This window comes from Eurosta solidaginis, chromosome 1 (genome assembly GCF_040869045.1).
Source record: "Eurosta solidaginis isolate ZX-2024a chromosome 1, ASM4086904v1, whole genome shotgun sequence".
Classification (NCBI taxonomy): Eukaryota; Metazoa; Arthropoda; class Insecta; order Diptera; family Tephritidae; genus Eurosta; species Eurosta solidaginis.
Window position 1 is genome coordinate 254,195,188 of NC_090319.1, and position 16,902 is coordinate 254,212,089.

General features: G+C 41.1%; 1 protein-coding gene across 1 annotated transcript; it reads right to left on the minus strand.

Annotated features, from left to right (window-relative positions):
- Positions 1-664: 664 nt before the first annotated feature.
- LOC137240366 (uncharacterized) lies at positions 665-16,633 on the minus strand. The gene is made up of 7 exons (XM_067766511.1): positions 16,401-16,633; positions 16,224-16,333; positions 15,965-16,142; positions 15,469-15,898; positions 13,637-13,746; positions 944-1,032; positions 665-853 (listed from the first exon to the last, which is right to left on the minus strand). Exons 1-7 carry the CDS (start codon positions 16,408-16,410, stop codon positions 665-667), a joined length of 1,116 nt encoding a protein of 371 aa, XP_067622612.1. The 5' UTR covers positions 16,411-16,633.
- Positions 16,634-16,902: the final 269 nt, after the last annotated feature.

Here is a 16,902-nt window from a genome sequence, read left to right on the forward strand (position 1 = left end):
TTTTTTTTTTTTGTATTTATAAAATAAAAATTTAATTGTTTAATCTTCAAAAAGCTAAAAGTTTTAATATATCGATTGCTTAAAGTATTTCGTTGTCAATTTGTTATTGTAAATTCGTTTTTTATAACGAAGTGCTCGTTCATCATATGAAAGTGCCTTTGCTTTGCACTTCCATATGAACTTAATTTATACGTGCTTTTAACATTTGTTTTATATTTCAAGTGTAAATTTGTATCCGTGCTTATGATTCATCGCAAAACAAAAACAAAAGTGCCTTAGTGTATAGGGGGTGCAGCTCGTTTAAGGCTGACGACTGAGTGCTCGCTAGGCGAGAAGAGATTTTAATTTTCATATATTTTTCAAGCTTCAAACGTTTCTAACACTCTAACATCTGTTAAGGTATGTCCACACCGGCAAGGAAATAGCAAAGTTGTATAACAATTGTTTTAAAACAATTGCAAGTTGTTATACAACCAAGTTACCTAATGAATTTTCCACAAGAAAAAGAAAGCTATGAACTCTATCTTTATATTATAGCAACGTTTCTCGCTACCACTCTGTTCACTAACAAATTGAATAAAGCATGTCAGTTCTTTTATTTTTGAGAGGCCAAGACTGCTAAAGCTCGGAGATCCACGGGGCTCACTGACTAATTAACCGTGTTCTAAAGTCCTGGCAACACAGGAGCTGTCCAACCAGGGCATAGATCAGTAGGGGGTTTTGGCTTAAACTCGTCTGGAACGACGCCATCAGCTATTAGAACTGGGTTTTGTATTTGCTTGGGACAGTGAAATATTTTAAACCAACGATTGTAGTCCGTAGTGCCGCCCAAACATGTATTGGTGTAGTATCTCTAGAAATAAAAATAAAGATACAATTTCGAAATTTATAAAAAGGACTTAATTTCGTTCAATTTCTCAACCAACATCGCAGGAGTACTTACATTTTTGGTCATCAAAGCGTAACAAATACGAAAGCATTCGGCTTTTATACTGCGGGCGGATCGTTTCTTCTCAAAATCTTCTATATCCACTGAAACCATATAAAAGTAGTATTATAATAGTTTTATAATTCAAAATTAAAAAGGAGGTGTATCTCTCTTACGCTTGTCCACCCCTGCCCGTACTTTGCATGTGTGATAAGAAATTTGTTCACAAACAAATAAATTTAAAAAATATGTAATGGCTGTGATTATTAAATGCATCCGCAATACTTTCATTGCAACACGAAAATAGTATAAACAAGAAATGTTAACTGCCCGGAATAAAAGCAATATTTAACATGAAATTTCGAATTCTCAACGCATTTTTATTACATTATTTCCGGTACCTAAGTGATGTTGAGAAATTCTATTAGTTGGAAGAAGCCACCATATTTTTATACTCAGCTGAGCAGAGCTCACAGAGTATATTAACTTTGTTCGCATAACGTTACCCCGTAACGGCATAAACTAATCGAGATAGATATAGACTTCTATATATCAAAATGATCTGGGCAAAAAAAGAAATTCATTTAGTCATGTCCGTCCGTCCGTTCGTCTGTCTGTCCGTGAACACGATAACTTCAGTAAATTTTAAGGTATCTTGATGAAATTTGGTACGTAGGTTCCTGGGTACTCATCTCAGATCGCTATTTAAAATGAACGAAATCGGACTATAACTAAGCCCACTTTTTCGATATCGAAAATTTCGAAAAAGTGCGATAGTTCATTACCAAAGATGGATAAAGCGATGAAACTTTGGTAGGTGGGTTGACCTTATGACGCAGAATAGAAAACTAGTAAAATTTTGTACAATGGGCGTGGCACTGCCCACTTTTAAAAGAAGGTAATTTAAAAGTTTTGCAAGCTGTAATTTGGCAGTCGTTGAGGATATCATGATGAAATTTGGTAGGAACGTTACTCCTGTTACTATATGTGTGCTAAATAAAAATTAGCAAAATCGGATGACGAAAAAAATTTTTTAAAGGCAAATTTTACCAAAAACTTTAATATCTTTACAGTATATAAGTAAATTATGTCAAAATTCAACTCCAGTAATGATATGGTGCAACAAAATACAAAAATAAAAGAAAATTTCAAAATGCGCGTGGCTCTGCCCTTTTCATTTAATTTGTCTAGAATTCATTTAATGCCATAAGTCGAACAAAAATTTTCCAATTCACGTGGAATTTGGTAGGGACAGTTTTCTGTGAAAATGGGCGAAATCGGTTGAAGCCACACCCAGTTTTTATACACAGTCGGTCGTCTGCACTTCCGCTCGGCCGTTAACACGATAACTTGAACAAAAATCGATATATCTTTACTAAACTTAGTTCACGTACTTATCTGAACTCACTTTATCTTGGTATTAAAAATGGGCGAAATCCGACTATGACCACGTCCACTTTTTCGATATAGAAAACTTCGAAAAATGAAAAAAATGCCATAATTCTATACCAAATACGAAAAAAGGATGAAAGATGGTGATTGGTTTGGTTTTTTGACGCAAAATATAACTCTAGAAAAATTTTTTAAAATGGGTGTGACACCTACCATATTAATTAGAGGAAATTGTAATAGTTCTGCAGGGCGAAATCAAAAGCCCTTGGAATCATGGCAGGAATACTGTTCGTGGTATTACATATATAAATAAATTAGCGATAACCGACAGATGATGTTCTGGGTCACCCTGGTCCACATTTTGGTCGATATCTCGAAAACGCCTTCACGTATACGACTAGGGGCTACTCCCTTTTAAAACCCTCATTGATACCTTGAATTTAATACTCATATCGTACAAACACATTCTAGAGTCGCCCCTGGTCCACCTTTATGACGATATCTCGAAAAGGCGTCCACCTATAGAACTAAGAACCACTCCCTTTTAAAATACTCATTACCACCTTTTATTTGATACCCATATCGTACAAACACATTCTAGGGTCACCCTTGGTCCACCTTTATGGCGATATCTGGAAAAGGCGTCCACCTATAGAACTAAGGCCCACTCCCTTTTAAAATACTCTTTGATACCTTCCATTTAATACCCATGTCATACAAACACATTCCAGGGTTACCTTAGGTTCATTTTCCTAAATGGTGATTTTCCCTTATTTTGTCTCCAAAGCTCTCAGCTGAGTATGTAATGTTCGGTTACACCCGAACTTAGCCTTCCTTACTTGTTTCTAAATGGTTCTAAGTCGATCCCAGGTAAGAATCTAACAGCCCGCCCTTTTAGATGAAAAATACATTCAAACGCCGAAAAGAAACAATACGACGTTGTTATGAACTCTATTTATAATAAACTAAAGGAAAGACATACGACTTCTGTCCGCGAAATGACAACAAAAACATTATAGGGAAAGCATTAGAGATTCAGCCTTCACAATGTAGTATTTCCCAAGAGCTGTGAAATGCAAATTTCACTCTCACTACTACTTTTGTTCAGTTTCAATTTTTTTGTGGCTTTATGACTCCACCGAAGAGGATTAAGATGATTCAGATATATTAATTTATTTAGACTCAATAGAATAGATACCTTTCAAGCCCGATCATTGGCCCTTTCAATACCAAGTATTTCCTAGGTGTATTCGGCTGTGTTCAAAAAAAAGAACGATCTTTTCCTTCGGCAACGAAAATCCTCAAATCCAATGATGGACTTTGACCGCAAACAACCATTCACCGTCTAAGTGCGTTCCCTCCGGTGCTACAGTCAAGGTGGATTTAGCACTAAGCTCTACGTCTGTTTGGGTCTCGTAGCAATACTTTCACAGTCGCGCCGCATTGGATTAGCCAGTTTATTTCCATTGTTGCAACTGTATATGGCTGATTCTCTACATAGTGTCAATATTCACGTCTTTCCCATATTTCATCGCCCAATGGTGATAAAGTATAAATATTGTAGTGAATGTTGACATCACTGTGCTAGTTAATAATCACGCAACAACAAAAACATGAAGCAGCCACTGTTGTTGTTGTAGCAGTGCTTCGCCCCACCTAACAGCTGCGACCGACCACAAATTGTCATCAGTATCCTCTAACGGGAGTCCAAGGAAACTTGCTGTTTCAACAGGGGTTGACCATAAGGAAAAGGGTGTTAGAGGCGTTGGTTCCACATTACAATTAAAGAGATGGTTGGTGTCATGTGGGGACACATTGCAAGCGGGGCATACATTTTGTATGTCGGGGTTGATTCTGGATAGGTAAGAGTTTAACCTGTTACAGTATCCAGAACGAAGTTGAGCAAGAGTGACACCCGTTTCCCTGGGGAGTATGCGTTCCTCTTCCGCGAGTTTTGGATACTTTTCTTACTTTACACCGGGCAATTCCGGGCATAAAGGTCCGACGCCTGTTTGTGGAGTTCACCAAGGACCTGCTTGTGTTTTTTCGCTTCATGCGGCTGGGTTCTCAGGTGCCCTATTTCCTCAAAGTATTTACGGAGATGACTCCTTAAGCCCCTAGACGGTGCTGGTTCATCAATCAGATGTCTGTTGGGATGCTCAGGTTTCTGGTTATTCAACAGGAACTGTTTGGTCAGCATCTCATTTCCCTCCCTGATGGGGAGTATTCTCGCCTCATTATGCAGATGGTGTTCTGGGGACATAAGAAGACAGCCCGTGGCAATTCTGAGAGCAGTATTTTGGCAGGCCTGTAGCTTCTTCCAGTGGGTAATTTTTAGGCTTGGCGACCATATGGGTGACGCGTAGCACGTAATCGGCTGGCTAATTGCTTTGTATGTAGTCATGAACGTTTCTTTATCTTTTCCCCAGGTACTGCCAGCGAAGGATTTGAGGATTTTGTTACGGCTCTGAATTCTCGGAAGAATTGCGGCTGCGTGCTCACCAAAATGTAGATCCTGATCAAACGTCACACCCAAGATTTTGGGGTGTAAGAAAGTCGGTAGCGTAGTGCCATCGACGTGGATGTTCAAAATAGTCGACATTTGGGAGTACATGTTGTAAATAAGGTCGCGGAAGATTTAGTCGCTGATAATGCCAGGTTTTGCGAGGCGAAAAAACTGGAGAGATCAGGGAGGTAGCCGTTTATTTTATTGCATAGCTCATCGATCTGTAGGCCTGGGCCTGTGGCCATTATTGTGCAGTCATCGGCGTAGGAGACGATTGTGACTCCTTCCGGTGGTGAATGTAGCTTAGATATGTAGAAATTAAACAAAAGTGGAATAGGACACCACCCTGTGACACCCCTTGTTTAATTCTCCTTGGTTTTTGATGGTTCGTTTCTAAATTGCACCGATGCCTGCCGACCACCCAGATAATTTGCGGTCCACCTTTTAAGACATGAGGGAAGGGTAGACCCTTCCAGGTCTTGCAGTAACGAGCCATGGTTGACCATATCAAAAGCCTTTGATAGGTCTAGCGCTACGAGTACTGTTCTATGGTGGGGGTTTTGATTTAAACCGCAATTTATCTGGGTGCTAATGGCATTTAGCGCGGTGGTAGTGCTATGGAGTTTTCTGAAGCCATGCTGATGAGAGGCTAGCTGCTTTGCTTGGAAATAAGGGAGCAAAAAGGCTTCAAGAGTCGTTGCTACTGGCGATAGGAGAGATATCGGATGATACCACTCTCCTATGTTAGCTGGTCTACCAGGCTTTAGTAGCGGGACCACTTTGGCCATTTTCCATTTCTCGGGTATGACAAAAGTGGAAAGAGACAGGTTGAAGACATGCGCTAAATATTTGAAACCCTCTTTCCCTAGGGTTTTTTAAGCATCGGCATGGCTATGCCGACTGGGCCCACTGCTTTGGATGGTTTAGCGCGACCAATGGCGTCCTCAACCTCTCTAGCGGTGATGGTGATTGGTGACGCGCTGAATTTGTCTTTATGTGCGTGTCTGTCGGCCTTCCATCTATCTTTGTCGACCGTAGAATGCATTATATATTGTCGGCAGAAAGCGCTCGCGCATTTTTCGCATCCGACAGCACTTTGTCGCCAAAGGCGATGGAAACTTTGTCTTTATGCTTAGTCGGATTCGGTAGGGACTTTACGGTGGACCAAAGTTTACCCACACCGGTAGAGAGGTTACAACCTCTTGGGTGCTCCTCCCATTTCGCCCGCTTGTGTTCATCCACAAGCAATCTGATGCGTTGGTTTATATCCCTTATTTGGGGGTCGCCTGGATAAAGCTCTCTTATAAGGTCACGTTCTCTCGCTAAGTTTGCGGCCTCCACCGGGAAGTGGGCCGGATTTCGGGATTTCTCCCGGCGAGAATGAAACTTGCTGAGGCGGATTCAAAGACCTTGCGGAAGGCACGCTCCCCTTGGCGGGCATCAGTCGGGATAGGGAGGGCAGCAAAAAGGTTGTCTGTATAAGATTTATATTCTTCCCGCTTTCCTTTTTTGAAGCTTATGAAAGTGCGTTTTTCGGTGACGATGAAGTCGGCGGTACGCTCGAGCGAAATAAGTATAGGCAGGTGGTCGGATGCCAACGTTATCATCGGCTGCCAGTTGACGCAGTTTACGAGTTCTGCGCTCACGATTGAGATATCTGGCGAACTGTGAGAGCTTCCTACCATGCGTGTGCGGGCGTCTCCGTTTATTGTGCAGAACGTCGTTTCTTCTATTTGATCCGCCAACATCTCACCCTTACTGTCCGCCCGCAAATTTGAATGCCATAGATCGTGATGGGAATTGAAATCGCCTAAGATAATGCGATTGTTGCCAGTAAGTAAGGCTCTGATATTAGGGCGGTATCCACTGGGGCAACAGGTGGCAGGAGGGATGTAGCTGTTGATGATTTCTAGGTTTGCATCGCCTGACCGGACAGATAGGCCTTGATCAAATATATAATATTATATTAAATGTAGACCACGGGACGCCCTTGGGCGTGAACAGCAAGGAGCCACAAAAGATTTATAAAAGTTACGTGGACGTCGGGTTTTGGGATCAAGCCCAGAACAACCTGTCCGATGCAACCATCCCTTACACGAGACACACTGAACAGATTATGACCGTCCTAAAAAGATTTTTTTCCGGCAGATGCAGCAAAACCATTTCTCAGCACCGGGGTCAGGAGACGGACCCGGATTGTATTCGATACCTTCCCGGAGCAAGAGAATATGGAGCAGTCCTGCTACAAGGAGCTGCTGGGAGGATGTCAATTTGTGGGAGGGACGCAACAAATTAAATGGGGTTACACTGAAATGACAGTCCTTGGTCGGGAAAAATCCCGAGTCGCTCCGGTACATAGAACCGACTGCCTTGGGAAGCGAAAGCACTCCACTCTTATGAACATGTACACATTAAAGATAGCCACACTTATGTACAAGGCATCGAAGAGATTCCTCACACACAGATGTAGTCATCAGCCGAAGTTGTTACTCACACATACAGACGCAGATATGTATGTAGGTGAAGTAGCAAGCAGGTTAGGTTAGGTTGAACTGGCTGTGTTGAAGGACCTCACATAGACTGATTGAGTCCGTAGTGTTACCAGAAGTTTGTTTTAACGACCAAACTGAAAACCCCTATCAAAAGCCAGGACCTATGTTATAAAATAACTCCGTCCTCTTGGCAAATACTAGAAGCTTCCTAGGACTTAAGCCACTTGCTGCTTCTAGATCTTACAGCTGTATCACTCCTAATAGCTGGAGTCTTAGCAGGGCAAGTGCAGGGCACGAGCACAGAACGTGCTCGATCGTTTTCTCCTCCAAACCGCACTTCCTACATCTGCTATCTCTGACCAAGCCTAATTTAAAGGCATGTGACACCAGAAAGCAGTGTCCTGTCAGAATATCCGTCATGAGTCTACAGTCCTCTCTTTTTATTGATAGAAGCAACTTTGTTAATCTAAGGTTGTAAGACCAACACATAATCTTCGACACTTTACAGCCCCGCGCTTGAACCCACGCCTTTCCCGCTTGCTCGATCATGTGTACCTCTCGCCTTCGCTTAATCTCGCCCAGTCTAATTGGAACGTCTACGGAATAAGCTTCAAGGGATGCGCCCTTTTTAGCAAGCGGAGATACAGTAGTTCTAGAAGGCGAAACGTCTAGACTTTAGTAGAAATATGCGAATGAAGCAGCGGAGAGTATAAAAGCAGCGCAAGCTGAGTAGTCAATAATCAGTTTTGATTTAAACACGGTATTGGTTGTGAGGTATAATTGTGAAGTACTACTCCCAAAGTATTCTAAATAAAGACCAGTTGGCAACACTTAATATTGGAGTGATTTATTCAACAGTTTAGCGATTTGAACGTTAGCAGAAGGTTTCAAATAAGCTGAACTCCCCTAAATTCGTTACAATATTATTCGCAGTATCAGTACAGAAGATGGTCCTTTATTAATGCCATTCACAAACGTTAACTCCTCGTATTTCAGGGATCAAAAGCTAGTCAAAATGTCACTATTGATAATTTAGTTACGCACACGGATGCCACTTTGGTTCATTTGGACCGAAAATGGTTCTTACCAACTCCGTTTGGTCCGCTGGTACCTTTTTGTTAATTTTGGTCCTTTTTAAGCAAGTAGCCATGATTTTGATATTTTTATTACTTTTTCACTGATGTCAAATTGCAGAATGCGACCCCAAAAATTATTTGATTGAACAGCCTATTGATTGCACTTAATTCCCATCAACCCACATATAATTTTCCATTTATTTAATTGGATTTTTTCCACAATTGATCAACCATTATATTGTGGCAATTCGGGTTGCAAAAGTTATGCCGGTTGATTACAACACTGAATTAAGAATTTATTTCAAAAGCATCCGTGCCTCTGGGTTATTTTATCGGGCTTGCCTTTGATGAAGCCAGTACGATGGCGGGCGCAGAGATTAATTGAAAACAAAATTTTACACAAGTGCACTTGTAACTCACGGAGTCACTATTCAAGCTATGCGTACAAGCATACCGAAGATATTAATTAAGAGTTTTCGTAGTAATATATCGACGTACCATATTTCAAAATTTTTTCCATAAGATCTCTTTGTAAAAAGTGTTAAAAATCTCACATATCGTGTTACACTTCTATATATAAATTTTTCTCACATAACCCAAAGCAAATCAATGAGTTCAAGGAATTCACGGCTATTGTGGTGTTTAAGCATACTAATACTTGGCACTTCTGTTACTTGTTGGGTCACGTATTGAAAACTAGTAGCATGCGATTCGGCTAAATTTTCTATCCTCGAGCCTGCAAGCTCGTGGCGATATTCATACCAAGAGTTCCAATCAGAAAAAGTTAGTCTGCCGCTTTCATGCCATCTAATTGAGCAACATTGTAAGGCCACATTGAATTATATACATAGTAACTATATAAAAACTATTGAATCGCTACAAATCGCATATTGTTTCAGCTGCACCTTGTAAAAACCAAACAAGTTGAATATTATTTCAATCAACAAAGCAAAAAAGGGTCGTCAACGTTTGGTCCATGAAAGTCTGAAGAGCGTAATACATTGAACAATGTAAAACTGGTTTTATAAATAACGTATTATTTTGTATATCCGTATTACCTTTAATTACATTATTTACAAAGTAAGCAGAAATTTGGTCCTATTTTTGATGAATTTTGGTCCCAAATGAAAACATGGCGTGGCAACCGTGTTTAAGCACCATACTGATATTAGAAATATTGTTAAGTTTAACCCTTTAAACAACTATATTTATAAAAGTGGGCGGGGGCAGCAACCAGATCTGCTCAGATCTAGATAAAATACCAAGAATCATACATTCGCCAAGATACAAAATGATACGAACAGATTTTTGTTTACGGCTTTCAAAACTTTAGAAGTTTCTTCTACTAAGTCAATATGAGCGATCCAAAAATATTTTTGGCGTCATTAATCTACTCGAGTGGGTTCAAGCGCGGGGCTGTAAAGTGTCGAAGATTATGTGTAGGTCTTACAACCTTAGACTAACACAGTTGCTTCTATCATTAAAAAGAGAGGACTGTAGACTCATGACGGGTATTCTGACTGGACACTACCTTCTGGCGTCACATGCCTTTAAATTAGGCTTGGTCAGTGATAGCAGGTGTAGGAAGTGAGGGTTGGAGGAGGAAACGATCGAGCACGTTCTGTGCTCGTGCCATGCACTTGCCTGGCTAAGACTCCAGCTATTAGGAGTGATACAGCTGTCAGATCTAGAAGCAGCAAGTGGCTTAAGTCCTAGGAAGCTTCTAGTATTTGCCAAGAGGACGGAGTTATTTTATAACATAGGTCCTGGTTTTTGATAGGGTTTTTCAGTTTGGTCATTAAAACAAACTTCTGGTAACACTACGGACTCAATCAGTCTATGTGAGGTCCTCATGGACCGGCCAGTTCAACCTACCTAATCTACTCGAAAAACTGGGTGTAGTTATAACCTGATATCGACCATTTTCAATACCAATATATGTATTATGTGTTCAGATAAGCTCGCCGATGTGCTTACATTTCAATCGCCTTCGCCAATTTACATAAGTTAATTTTTTTTAATATGAGGCTCAAAAAAAATATTTCAATTTTAAATCGGCCTACTTTTATTTGGGAATCTCGTTTTGACTTAACAAAAATCAATGTTTTCAACCTTGGGCAGGCGTCTGAATATTTTGTTCTACAATATGAAGTACAGCGCCCTCTTGGCAAGTTGAAGTCATAGTTGTTGTTGTTGTAGCAGTGCTTCGCCCCATCCAATAGGTGTGACCGATCACAGATTGTCATCAATATCCTCTAACGGGGTGTTAGAGGCGTTGGTTCCACAATACAATTGAAGAGATGGTTGGTGTCATGTGGGGACACGTTACAAGCAGGACATATATATCTGCATGTTGGGGTTGATTCTGGATAGGTAAGAATTTAACCTGTTGCAGTACTCAGACCGAAGTTGAGCTAGAGTGACGCGCATTTCCCTAGGGAGAGTGCGTTCCTCCACTGATAGTTCTGGGTATTTTTCTTGAAGTACTGGATGCGCCGGGCAATTGATGACCCCTTAAGCCCCTGGGCGGTATAGCCTCATAAATCAGATTTTTGTTGGGATGCCCAGGTTTCGGGGTATTTAACAGGAACTGTTTGGTTAGCATTTCATTTCTCTCCCTAATGGGGAGTATTCTCGCCTCATTATGTAGATGGTGTTCTGGAGACATAAGAAGACAACCCGTGGCGATTCTGAGGGTGATATTTTGGCAGGCCAGTAGCTTCTTCCAGTGGGTAGTCTTTAGGCTTGGCGACCATATCGGGGACGCGTAGCATGCAATCGGCTTTCTTTATCTTTTCCCCAAGAACTGCTAGCAAGAGATTTGAGGATTTTATTACGGCTCTGGATTTTCGGTACGATTGCGGCTGCATGCTCACCAAAATGTAGATCCTGATCGAACGTCACACCAAAGATTTTAGGGTGTAAGACAGTCGGTATCTTGGTGCCATCGACGTGGATGTTCAATATGGTCGACATTTCGCGCGTCCATGTTGTAAATAAGGTCGCCGATGATTTCGCGAGGTGAATAAACTGAAGTGATCAGGGAGAAGGCTGTTTTATTTGTTACAAAGCTCATCGATCTGAGGGCTGGGCCTGTGGCGATTATTGTGCAGGCATTGCCGTAGGAAACGATAGTGACTCCTTCTGGTAGTGAAGGTAGTTTTGATATGTAGAAGTTAAACAAAAGTGGAGATAAGACACCACCCTGTGGCACCCCTTGCTTAATTCTTCTTGGTTTGGGTGTTACGTTCCTGAATTGCACCGATGCTTGCCGACCAGACAGATAATTTGCGGTCCACCTTTTGAGACTTGGGGGAAAGGGAGACCCTTCCAGGAACGTGCCGTGGTTGATCGTATCAAAAGCTTTTGACAGGTCTAACCCAACGAGTACTGTCCTATGGTGGGGGTTTTGATTTGATCCGCAATTTATCTGAGTGCTAATGGCATTTAGCGCGGTGGTAGTGCTATGTAATTTTGTTGATGATTGGCTAATTGCAAATTTGCATTAAAGTAGGGAAGCAAAATGGCTTCAAGTATCTTGGCTACTGGCGATAGGACGATAAGAATCTCCTATGTTAGCTGGTTTCCCGGGCTTTAGTAGCGGAGCCACCTTGGCCATTTTCCATTTTTCGGGGATGACGAAGATGGAAAGCGAAGGGACTAAATCCCTCTTTGCCTTTACATCGGCATTGCTAAGTCGTCTGGGCCCACTGCTTCATATGGTTTAGCATAAAAGATGGCATCCTCAACCTCTCTGGCGGTGCTGATAATTGGGGACGCGCTGTGTTTATGCTTGTGTGCGCATCTGTTGTCCCGCCGTCTAACTTTGTCAATCGTAGATTGCATTACATATTGTCGGCAAAAAGCGCTCGCGCATTTTTTCGCATCCGACAGCCTTTTATCACCAAAGGCGATGACGATTTTGTCATTGTGCTTAGACGGAGTCGACAGGGACTTTTACCCACACCTGCAGAGAGGTTACAATTCCTTAAATGCTCCTCCCATTTCGCCCGCTCGAGCTGTAAAATCTGGAAGTGCGATCTGGTCCGCAGTCGTTGCAACTGTGCTATGAGAGTTATGACTATTAACAAGCTGTTGAAACATGCGCTAAAAGGCGGCCGTAATTGGCCGTTAAGTATGTGCAGCGAGGAGTGTCAAATGGTTTAAAGAAACTGCTTCGACGACGACTATATCTTTCGTTCGGTGAAGTACGAGCCTCTACGACCGGGGTTAAAACCATGAGGTATTTCAGTACCGTCTGCCGTGAGAGGTCAAAAATCACCAAAACATAAATTCTATTAAATTACTTACTTAATTAATTGGTGCTTAACCGTTTAAACGGTTATGGCCGTTCAACAAGGCACGGCAATCGCTTTTTCGCTCTACCAACTGGTGCCAATTGTTTTTCCATTTGGTCCTCCCAGCGGAGTGGGGGTCGCCCTCCTCCTCTGCTTCCATAGGCAGGCCCCGATAAAAAAACTTTCTTAGCCGGACCGTCTTCTTCATTCGCATAACATGGCCTAGCCGCGTAGCCGCTGCCTTTTTATTCGCATATATGCTCACTCTTTGCTCGATGACAGCAGGTACTTCATTTTGTCCTCAATCACCATCAAACCCATCTTTACGGCTTCCTTTTCCAGTTTGGAAAAAGCAGAACTTTCATAGAATATTGTTCCAGAGCGATTAAGTTCTGCAGCTAGTATAATTTTCTCCAGCATCAAATCAAAGAAATAACACGATAGAAGCTCACCCTGTCTGAAAGTTCGTTTAGTTTCGAAATGCTCGGAGAGGTCCTTCCCAATTCTGACTGAGCTGATGGTGTTTCTCAACGTCACTTTGCACAGCCGTATAAGTTTTGAAACCAAATTTTAGACATAGCGGCATATAGGCAGCTCCTTTTCAGTGCTGTCGAAGGCGGCTTTAAAATCGACGAAGAGGTGATGTGTGTCGATTTTTTTTCGCGGGTTTTTTCCAAGAATTGGCGCATTGTAAAAATCTTGTCTATGTTAGGTTTACCTGGTCTGACGCCGCACTGATAAGGTCCAATCAACCGATTCACGGGGGACTTCAATACACTTGACAGGACCTTATATGCGATATTTAGAAGGCTTATTCCGTGTTAGTTGGCGCAGTTTGCAGTTTCTCCTTTCTTGTGGACTGGGCAAAGAACACTTAGATTCCAATCGTCGGGCATGCACTCGTCCGACCATATTTTGCAAAGAAGGTGATGCATGCACCTTACCAACTCCTCGCCGCCGTATTTGAATAGCTCCGCAGACAATTTGCTCGTCATAATCGGGTGGGGGTACATTACTTTCATCATCATCGATTTCAGGATCCGGTGAGTCATCCCTGCTCAGTAAACCGATGTATTCATTTAGGAGAGCAGAGAAGTGTTCCCTCCTTATTCTAACTACTCTCTGGGCATCGTTCTTACAAGAGTTTTCCCCAGTCTCAAAACCTTCCATCTGTCGCCGAATTCTCACTCGCTTGAAACGTTGTCCTGTAGGCAGCGTCTTTTCTTTCGGTTAAGGGTTCAATGGTGCTCTGATTGAATTCATTAACCACCTTCTCTGCAGCATAACTGTCGCAACGAAGTGGCGAAGGGCTATAATCGAGAGGAAGGTGTACAGAGGAATGCCACAGGGGGGTGTTCTATCTCCTCTGCTCTAGGTTTTGGTAGTCAACGACACTGTGGCTGAATCATGTGGATTGGCGACCAACCCAGGAAAAATGAAACTGGTCCCTTTTAAAAGGAGATATAAGATGTCCGCTTTCATAGCTCCCTCTATTTCTGAAAGGGTTAAATATTTAGGGATTATTTTGAACAAGAAACTGTCCTAGAGACCACATAGGGAAGATAGGACCAGGAAGGCCGCACTAGGGCGCATCTATATATGGTCATTTTGGTATTGACAAGGCACTGTCCCATGTGAGTGTATGGGTGATTCTCCGCGAGCTTACAGTTTTGTGTCTTTTCGAAATTTGAAATGTATTAAAGCATTTTCATTTGCTTGAAACAAAAAAGAACAGATGAAGAAAAAGAACAACTTGTTCGTTCATCAGAAAAAGAACGAAAGAGCCGAATCTCTGAAATGAACGAAAAAGCACAACTCTACTTTTTTTGATGAGCAATTTATTTTCAAAATGTCACAACCGTGGCAGGTTTCAGTATCAAGAACAGAAATTAATAGCTGTAGCTCGTCCACTTTGGGAAGGTTTTTTAACGATAAAAACTCATAGAAAAATGGTTGAAAATATTTGAAAATCGAAATTTTTTTTCCAAAATTTTGGGTTAGTAAAACTGAGAGCTCGCGGAGAATCGCCCATATGCGGTACGTCTTAATATACTGGAAATCCCATACTGTTGGAGCTGTATGGAGGATGATGAGGTGGAATCTTCGAGTCACTTTATGATAGCTTACCCAGTATTTGCTAGAACTAGGCGAAAGTATTTCCGTCGCGACTCACTTGGATTCCGAAGGATTTATCCAAGGTTGAGATCGGTCTCATTAGAAACTATATCGTTACTACTCACCGATTATCTAAGTAGCTATAGCTACATCACCGTTATTTTATGTGATATCACAACGAACCTTCATACTGTCCAAGTGAGCTTTCCTTACCAGGGCATCTACCACCTAACCTAACCATCTTGCACTCTCATAATATGACCCTGCTAGCGTAGCCGCTGTGTTTTAAATCGCTGGTATATGTTGATGTCTGCGTAAAGCTCGTACAGCTCATCTTTCGTCGACGACGCTTAAAGGTCCATGCATCTTTCGATGAACTTTTCTCTCAAACATTCCCAGAGCCGCGTTATCATGTTGTCATTGTCCATGCTTCTGCAAACTGACCCTACACGTCATCGCCGCCGATAATGTGATCGGCGCGAAACTTTATTTGGTATTACTGTTCAAAGGGGTGCGGGTGAAAAAATTCTTAATTTGGATTAAAAGGACCAACCTAAGCCGCATACTTAAATAGTTAAGTGTTGTATTTTTTATTTCATTTATTTAGTAAATACCTTTTTAACTTTATTTATTATTTTTGTATTTCATTTCTATTTCAAACATTTTAATTTTTTCATTTTTTTCCAGCTCCAGTTTCTTTAGCTCAAACTCATCTCTTTGCTTTTGTCGCTCCAATTCCAATTTCTTTTCATCCAACTTCTTCGACCACTCGAACTTTTCCCTTTCGAGCTTCAGTTGTTCATTTCGAAAATTAATACGCTCTGCTTCCATTTCGGAAAACTTATCAGCACAAGTCTTTTGTTCTGAAAACTTTGCTTTCTTTGGAAGTGTATTGGCTGCCGAAGAAGTTGTTGGTTCATCGCTTAACAAAAAGCTGGTATCCTTATAATCGATCATGTCAAATGGCTTATAATCAGCCTCATCTAAATCATCAAAGTGTGCTGCATTTACAGGTGAATTTTCAATTTGGGCATATGGTGAAAATATCTCGGCCAATTGATAGTAGTGTGGACAAATTTTAAGCATTTTCTCTGTACATTAAATGTGCATGTAAGTGTTCTAAAGAGCTTAGATTTTTTATTCAATTTTTAACTTACCTTGAACAGTAGCTGTACCATCATCGCCTTGCAACCCAGCGTCTGTAGAATTAATGAAATCATTTGCCTTCTGCAGAGTTCCTTTCAGGTGATGAATTTTACATTTTAAAAGATTCCAAGTCGCATCAATCCCTGTTGCCTCGATAAGCTTCTCATAATACAGCCGAGCAGTTGGTTTCTGCAAATTGATATTGAATAGAAGTATAAAAATGTACACATATATGAATGTTATATGCGAAAATTTGTTAACAGATTTTACCGCGACGTTTGAGTTCATCTGCATATACGCTAGAATTTTCCTAATTTCAGCTTCAGTCCACTGTTTTGATTCCTTTTCTCTCTTCCTTTTTTTAATTTTCTCATTACGAACTGAAATTGGTTAAAAACTCAACTTAAATATATTTCAACTTCACGTGAAACAAGTTTAAATCCTCACTCTCACTCATAGCGTAGTTGATTTTTTGTTTTCCTCCACTGTACAAATAAACACAATAAATACCGCAGCCCTATATGAAATTCTTAGTGCTATTCGCTGAGTTTTGTTTACCTGTCTGGTCTCTTGATTTATGATTTTTATATTACTTTCCAACACTACACATAAGCTAATAATCAAATATTATTTTTGTTTTCAAACCTGGGTGACTAACGCATTTCTCACATGCGTGTGTATTCCCGTTTATTTCGTTGCAAACTGAACAAAAATTATAACAACGTAGTCAGATAACCTGATAATCTGACAGCTGTGAAAGCAACAATATAGGGGTTTATGCATGTACATACACAAAATGTGTATACCAACATATGTAGATACATATATCAGCTTTGAATATTGTATTTAGTTGTTGGAAACTGAAAAAACCGCATAACCAGATAACCGCAGCCAGAAGCCGTTATGTTCTGTTTGAACGAGAGAGACAACCAGTGAGTAAAAATAAGTT